At 46.8% G+C, this 8342-nt stretch overlaps 2 protein-coding genes across 2 annotated transcripts; both read left to right on the forward strand.

Moving 5' to 3' along the window:
• Positions 1–924: 924 nt before the first annotated feature.
• LOC123171469 (uncharacterized) lies at positions 925–2654 on the forward strand. Its single transcript, XM_044588956.1, has 5 exons — positions 925–1158; positions 1563–1678; positions 1835–2030; positions 2300–2468; positions 2566–2654. Exons 1-5 carry the CDS (start codon positions 925–927, stop codon positions 2652–2654), a joined length of 804 nt encoding a protein of 267 aa, XP_044444891.1.
• A 1361-nt stretch (positions 2655–4015) lies between these two features.
• Positions 4016–5545, forward strand: LOC123171470 (desmethyl-deoxy-podophyllotoxin synthase-like). The gene has a single exon (XM_044588958.1). The coding sequence runs from the start codon at positions 4016–4018 to the stop codon at positions 5543–5545; it is 1530 nt and encodes a 509-aa protein (XP_044444893.1).
• The last annotated feature ends 2797 nt before the right edge of the window (positions 5546–8342 follow it).

The following is an 8342-nucleotide window of genomic DNA, read 5'->3' on the forward strand; positions in this document are numbered from 1 at the left end:
CGAGAGGCGTGGCAGCGCTAGGAGCCAGGTGGACGGCGGCGGAATACCCTACTATGGGATTGGGAATACGAGGAGAGATGAGAGAGATGGTGTGCCGGGAGGAGTTCTGGCTCGTCCAACCCAAGGAAATTAGGGAGACAAATTAGAGCGTAATTTGCGGCTGGTTTTCTAAAACCTATTTTAAAAAAGAAAACCAGAGATGAAAGGGGAGAAAAAAAAAACAAAGCCTAGAGGAGGTCGGACGAAGCCCAATACGTAAGATGAGAAACGGAACGCTCCATTTCTTTTAGGTAGTATAAAGTAGAGAAGATAATTGATAGATCATCACAACAATCCCCAGCACAACCACGGCAGAAATCCCTGGCCCGGCAGAGCACGCGTATCAATCAAGTACCATGAAATCATCGACTAGCCAAGCCACCAGACCGTCTTCAAGTACTATTGCTGAGCTTGGCTCCCTCGGCAGCAAAGGCAACACCTTGTCATGCAACTTCTGTAACAACTTTGACCTCCGATGACTAATTGGGCCTCGAGCATGCCCAGGTCTATTTCTGGGTCGGTTACATTATGTCAATAAAATTTGTAACTTGTCGCTCAAATCTTGGCACAGGAAACCAGACGCTAGTTATTACAAGGCGTGAAATATGCCATTGGTCTACGAATTTTTTCTAGAACTGCAGTTTAATCACACAACTCATCGAATGTTTAAAAAAGTCAAATAACTCCAAATAATGAGCAACATCACTACCGGAATAAAGTAATAAACCCCTATACCCCTATGCCGACGGCATATATAGGCCCGTCGGCTTCGATCTCAACGGCGTAGGCTTGTCAGACCGTCGGCATAGATATGTTGTCGGCATAGACATATATTCCGACGGCTTCCGTACAACCGTCAACATAGGATCACCGTCGGCACAAAAAATGGCGAGGCGGCAACTGACGACGCCGTCAACAAGTGGATCCAATGAAGAGACGACACGTGGCACGTATATGCCGACGGCCAGACCGTCGGCATATCTTGACATCTATGCCGATGGTCTGGCCGTCGGCATATACGTGCCACGTGTCGTCTCTTCATTGGATCCACTTGTTGACGGCGTCGTCAGTTGCCGCCTCGCCACTTTTTGTGCCGACGGTGATCCTATGCTGACGATTGTACGGAAGCCGTCGATATATATGTCTATGCCGACGATCTGACAAGCCTGCACCGTGGAGATCAAAGCCGACGGGCCTATGCCGACGGCAGCCGTATACCGACGGCCTCAAGCCCTCGGTATAGGGGTTTATTTCGGTAGTGACTACACGCTTTCGCCTCAACAGATTGCCCGCTACTTTGGATTTTTAGAGATGATGACTGAAATAAGCATTCATGAAAAAAAAGGTTGAATTAAGAAACATTAGCATGTATATGAAAGTTGTCTGGTGGACAACATCTAGGCCATGGTTTTCTTGAATCCTGACATAACATTGGTTCATGTAACAGTGGGAGACTTGAGAACCTAGGTTCATACTGTATTGCTCTGTAGGCATCTAATGTGTTATTTTGGGGATCTTTTTAGCTTCTTCGAGGCTATTTCGAAGCGTCGGGAAAGGTCTTGGATGCTGCAATCAGAGGCTTCAAGGATTATTTGGCGTCGGGTTCAGCACCAACCAATGCTGATGCGGCATCATCTAGAGATATGGCTGAACGAATATTGCTCAAAATTGAACCTGACATTTCTTCCTCATGTTGCCTGATGATTATGTCAGGTGATATAGACGAGTACAAATAGTCTTACAATGTGCATCTTGTCTAACTCAAGTTGTTCATATGTCAATGATTGTTAATCGCAGTGGCATCAGATGTCCCGGTGATGAAGATGAATAATCGGACAAACGACACTGAATGTGCGGAGCTAATTGTCAAGGAGATGTCGGCCGCTTCAGATTTGATCGACACCAAGAATCGAGCCTTCATGATACTTGAATTGTTCGACAAATCTGCCGCACACTGCAATACTCCTGATGAAAAGCAGAAAATGCGTGAGGTAACTGATGCATCTACTGTTGATTGATACACACGCTGTTAATAATTATGACATACTCCCTCCGTCTCATAATGTAAGACGTTTTTTTGACACTAGTAGTAGTGTCAAATAACAGGGAGTAGTACTTTGCTAGTCCAAGTTCAGACATTGACAGTGGATCACAACCATAAGACACCAATTGATACATGATACTGCTAAATCAAATGTTACTCCTGGGATGTTGTTCTGGAAATACCAATGTGCTCACCTGTCCTCGACCCGTTCGGGAGCACAAGATACTGAAGCAGATGCTGGGAGGCCTGCTTCACCAGAACGGCGTCCTGAAGAGGGCCTTTCTTATCCAGCACAACCGGCTCAAGGACTACCAGGACATGGTGCAAGAACGGTCCCAGTTCAAGGAGATCGTCGGCAAGTACCAGCAGCAGATCAAGGCGCTAGAGATATGCGAAACTCGTCGAAAACGTATCGCTTTATGCCGCGTATCATCTCCACTAGGCTTTGCTTTGCGCATCATCTGTTTTGCGTTGCTTGTTGCAGGTTAGGAACTATGTGCTGTCGTTGCATCTCGCGGGGTCGGATCATCAGAGTGACATATCTGGGCACCGTAACCCCGACGTCCCCTAGGCGTCTACTGCATCCTGCTGGATTCGGATGCGAGACCCTGAAGCTGTGATTGTTGAAGAAACCACAAATACAAGAAAACATCTTTGTGTAGTTATGTTGACGCAATATATATATATATATACACAGTGTGAACTCGTATCTGGTTGACTCTTTTTTTTTTGCGCTCACTAGTAGAAAACGAAGCTTTATCACCGGTTCGTAAGGGCCTTTAGTGCCGGTTCTGCAACCGGCACTAAAGAGTGGAGACTAAGGCCCCCCCCCTCCCCCAGTACCGGTTCGGCACGAACCGCCACTAAAGGCCCACCACGTGACGTGAGCTCGCGCTGTGGTATGGGGGACCTTTAGTACCGGTTGGTACCAACCGGTACTAAAGGTTTTTTTTTGAAAATTTTGGAAAAAAAATTTGAATTTTTTTTTTGATTTTCAATTTTCTGAATTATTTAATGATTTAGTCTCTAATCACCCCTTTTAACTACTCTAGTGTGGATCGCTCATTCCAAATCGTCTAACTTTCCGGCCGGTCACCCATCCTCTCACTCCTTCAGCCTGAGCACGCTTAACTTCGGAGTTCTATTCCCTCTACTTTCCAAGTCCGCATTTATTGTTTTCCTAACAAATGTAAGCTGACAATCCTATTAACCCTCAGCAGTTTAGCTTGAGCATTAGGTCACACGTTTCACCGTTTGAGTTTGAAACTATTATTCTAAAAAACAGTAATTATTTAGTAACACTAATATTTTTTGAATAAGTTTGACCACAGTTTGACCATAGTTTGACCAGATTTGACCAACATTCAAAAAATTGAAATAATTATTTAGTAACACTAATATTCTTGAATAATTATGTACTAACATTAATACTTCTTGAATAAGTATTTTGACCATAGTTTGACCAGATTTAATGAAAAAAACTGAAATTCGAGGGTTACAATCGAGAGGTAGAAGTTCCTCAATACACGGATGACCTAGCCCAAGTTATATAGCAGTAGTACTCTCTGTACGACTATACATAGCCAAACGATCTGCTACCCTATTCTGCTCTCGCTTAATTTTCAAAGGAATAAACTCTCTTTTCACCCATACGTTGACTCTTGATGAGACAAAGAGATACAACAAGTGATAAACTCAAACTAACGAATGAGACAATGATTGATCTGATGATGCATACGTACTACTGAACTACTCTTAACTGATGATGATTTAGACGGCTACAATGGAAACATGGCATCTGTTTTGGAACGGAGCTAGCAAGCATCTGCTAGGCTGCTCAAACGGCATCCATCACCTCACCATCTTGAGAGCAACAGCTACTAGCTCCTACAGAAACTACGACCGATTGCCGATTGGTTCCAAGCCATAGCCATGGCGGGGAACCACGAGAACCATGGCCTGCTTTTGGCCGGTGCCATCCTGCTTCTCACTCTTCTCCTCGTCGTCAAGCTCAGGCGACGCAGCAAGCAGTATGGTGGCGTGACGCTGAACCTGCCTCCGGGGCCATGGCAGCTGCCGGTGATCGGCAGCATGCACCACCTCGTGGGCGCGCTCCCGCACCGCGCCATGCGCAACCTCGCCCTCCGGCACGGCCCGCTCATGCTGCTCCGCATGGGCGAGCTCCCCGTCGTTGTGGCCTCGTCGGCGGCCGCGGCGATGGAGATCATGAAGACCCACGACGTCGCCTTCGCCACGCGGCCGAGGACGAACACCACTGTTTCGCTCACTGGAGACGGCCTCGGCATCGCCCTCGCGCCGCACGGCGACCACTGGCGCCGTGTCCGCAAGCTCTGCGCCACGGAGCTTCTCGGCGCGCCGCGGGTTCGGTCGTTCCGAGGGACGCGTGAGGCCGAGGCGGCCGCCCTCGTTGCGTCCGTGGCCGTGGAGGCGGCGTCCGGAGCCGCTGTGAACGTCAGCTCCCTCGTCGCCACGTATGTCGCCGACGCCGTAGTGCGCTCCATGGTTGGCGACCGGATCGCGGACCGCGAAGCCTTCCTGGCGTGCCTTTGCGAGGGTGTCAGGGTGGCCGCTGGGTTCAGTCTCGCCGACCTGTTTCCGTCGTCGCGCCTCGCGCGCGCGCTCAGCGGGACGGCGCGCCAAGTGGAGGCGACGGTCCGGGAGATGTCCCGGCTCATGGACGGCGTCATCGAGGAGAAACGCGCGAGGAAGGCGGCCGGCGCCGGCTGCGAGGAAGAGGAGGACATCTTGGACGTGCTTCTGGACGGCGGCGGCGGCGGCGCGCCTCTCGACATCGGGACGGTCCGTGCTATGATGAGGGACCTCTTCGGGGCCGGGAGCGAGACCTCGGCGTCGACGTTGCAGTGGGCCATGGCGGAGCTGGTGCGGAAACCGGCGGCGCTCCGGAGGGCGCAGGCGGAGGTGCGCAGCGCGCTCGCCGGGCAGAGCCGCGCCCGGGAGGAGGCCTTGCAGGAGCTGCCGTACCTGCGGCTGGTGATCAAGGAGACGCTCCGGCTGCACGCGGCAGTGCCGCTGCTCCTCCCGCGGGAGTGCCGCGAGCCCAGTCGCGTCCTCGGGTACGACGTGCCCCAGGGCACCATGGTGCTGGTCAACGCGTGGGCCATCGGCCGGGACGCGGCGAGCTGGGGGCCGGACGCCGAGGAGTTCCGGCCGGAGAGGTTCGAGGAGGAATCCGCGGCGGCGGTGGACTTCAGAGGGACGGACTTCCAGCTTGTGCCGTTCGGGGCGGGGCGGAGGATGTGCCCCGGGATCACGTTCGGGCTCGCCGTCATGGAGGTCGCGCTGGCGAGCCTCCTCTTCCATTTCGACTGGGAGCTCCCCGGGGGGACGGAGGAGCTGGACATGGCGGAGGCGTTCGGGATCACGGCGAGGAGGAAGAGCGACCTGTGGCTGCATGCCACCGTCGTCGTGCCACCTCTGTAAGTAAATTTGCATGTGGAGATCGATCAACGTGTGGGAAATCTGTATGATCGATCTTCTAGGTTGCGGCTATGCAAATTTGTCTCAAAATTCATAGTACGATTCGCATCTTGTGGAAACTCCCTATTGAAGTAGTGCTCCCTCCGTCCCCGAAAAAATGTCGCGCGGGCAGTGTACTGGCAATTTTGCAAAAACGCCCTCGTTCTTTCAAACATTGACAATTTCTGGTTCTAAACTGTCAATTTCTCAACACTGATGTTGATTTCTGTACTGTCAATTTTTTAACATTACAGTGGAGTATTGGCATTATAGAACATTTGTGTATGTCAGTGGAGCATTGCCAAGTTTCTGAACATTTGCGTACCGTCAGTTCCATCAACATTACAGTGGAGTGTTAAGTACTGTCAATTTCAGTTATAAGTGTTCTGTCAATATTTGTAATGTTCACTATGAAATTTCAACTACAGTGGAGTATTCTCACACTGCTATGGAGCATTTTCGCGATATTTTAATGTGATTTTCATTCAAGTATCATAAATTTCAGTTACCTGTCTAGTCTATTGTCACAATTCAGTTTACTACTATATCATTCAGTTAAGTATGACATCCATCCTATTCATTTTCAAGGAGTAACACACATGCTAGAGTAAATCACACAGAGCAAAGCAAAGCAAATGGCTCCAATAGTGCTAGAGTAATCACACAGAGCAAATTCAGTTAACTATACACATGCTAGAGTAAATCACACAGAGCAAAGCAAATGCGGGAGATGCTAACCTTTCCTTCTTCAGGATTTTCTTCTTGCATTATTGATAATGATCATGATCACAAGCTTGTCTTGACTGAATTTGAATTTATGCAGTTCTCTCCTTTTCTTCTTCAGGTTTTTCTTCTTCCAGTATTGATAATGATCATGACAACTTTGCATAAAGAGGAAAACTTAAACTAGTGATGTGGATGGTTAATTAATCCCTATATCATCTGAATATTTCTCAAGAGGAGTACTTCAAAAACAAACGAACACCATGCACCTAAAAAGATGAACATCTATGGATGGTTAATGAATCCCTATATCACCTGAAAGCACTTAAAAAAGATAGCAATCAATGGCCCCAATACTGCTATTGGCGGTGTTTGTAACATAAAAGAAGTGCAGAAGATAACACCCAAAAGAAGCAGTAAACATATGATTTGTGAGACAGTTGTGCTAGGATCATGCAGAAGATAACATCATGCAAAAGTGCAGAAGGTAACACCCAAACATTTCTGTAACGCCCAACATTTGAATTACCGCCAAAACAAATTTGTATTATAATAATGATAGAGCATTAAGATAAGATTGATGTTGATTTGGCATTATAACTGAATTAGTGTTCAAATAGATTCAATTAGAGCCCAAATAGATTCAAGTGGTCAAATAGATTCAAAGGTCTTTTCAAATTAGTGTTCAAGTAAAGAAAAGTGAAGACAGTGATGAACTTTGGCTGAAGAATAAACACGAGGCTATATCTTGTTGGACACAGTCAAAATAAACATGAGGCTATAACCCGCAGGAAAAATATGCCCTAGAGGTAATAATATCATATTATTATATTTCCATTTTCATAGTGTTGTGATACTGGAATATGTGATTCAGTGGAAAACTCATTTATTTGCACGTGTGGAATAATAAATGGTAAAGTATAGGTGCCCAACCTTGCCTCTGAGACTGGCTCAAGTGTTTGTGATCATGTTTTCCATATCTTAGGATATCATTAAAGTGTAATGATAGTCCTCAAACAATATTGAGAATATGACGTTAGAAGAACGATCATATCGAATCGACCCAATCTTGTTTGTTATACTTTGAGATAATATCATCTGAAATAAATTGTTATAACACGGAGTGTTAACATGTGTTTTAGTTCCTCAGACCATGAGAGTATCGTAGTCACTTCCTACCATACGGTGGACTTTGGGGTTGGTCAAACGTCATCTGTAACTAGGTGATCATGATGACAATTTATGGATTCATCGGAAAGTTTGACAAGGGACTGGATAGCTCGAGAGTGGGATTTGCTCCTCGAAGATGGAGATATATTTTTAGGGACCTCTCGGTGTGACGGCATCCATCATCGTCTGGCTAGACATAGGTAACTACGTCACGGGGATGTCGGAACACTTCAACGAGAAAGAAGAGCAAAACCAACAATGTGATCAATGATATATTGAGCATGTGCATGACTCAGGAGGGGACCGATGCATCCGGGGTTTTGTAAAGTATCGTGAAACAAAGGGAACATCACAAAATATCCAAAGGTTCACTCAAATGTCATTCATGTAATCATAGGGATCGATATGGATGTCCACGGTTACGCTATCAGTCATTGTACGAAAGGGGTTTCATTCATGTATATGATTCGCCGAACCTACAGGGTGACAAGCTTAAGGTAATCACGATCTGCTGAGTGTTAGTAGTATAAGAATATCAAGTATTTATTTGTGGAATTGTTTCATCAATATTCGGAATAGTTTCGAGAGGAAACGAAAGCGTTTTGGGGTCACCAGAAGGGTTTCAAAGTTTATTGGGCAATAGTAGGTATTACCGATAAATAATATATAGGTGAAAAATATTTCCGAAGGTGTAAAATTATATATAATATACTCTAGTAATTGTTAGAGGGCTTTTATATTTAATTTAATATCAATGGACCTTAAAAGGGCAAGTTGTGAAAGGAATAATGGGCCACCATGGCCTAATAGGGAAGGCTCCCCACTTTTCCAAGTGGGGAGGCCAAATTGGAGTGTGTGTGTGTGTGTG

The sequence above is a fragment of the Triticum aestivum genome, chromosome 7D (assembly GCF_018294505.1).
Source record: "Triticum aestivum cultivar Chinese Spring chromosome 7D, IWGSC CS RefSeq v2.1, whole genome shotgun sequence".
NCBI lineage: Eukaryota > Viridiplantae > Streptophyta > Magnoliopsida > Poales > Poaceae > Triticum > Triticum aestivum.

Bases quoted from the DNA above. Each gene is read 5' to 3' on its own strand.
- LOC123171470 (XM_044588958.1), top strand. From the start codon at position 4,016: ATGGCGGGGAACCACGAGAACCATGGCCTGCTTTTGGCCGGTGCCATC.
- LOC123171469 (XM_044588956.1), top strand. From the start codon at position 925: ATGGCGAGGCGGCAACTGACGACGCCGTCAACAAGTGGATCCAATGAA. The intron at 1,159-1,562 runs GTACGGAAGCCG...GGATCTTTTTAG, and splicing joins GTGATCCTATGCTGACGATT to CTTCTTCGAGGCTATTTCGA. The intron at 2,031-2,299 runs GTAACTGATGCA...CCCGTTCGGGAG, and splicing joins AAAAGCAGAAAATGCGTGAG to CACAAGATACTGAAGCAGAT.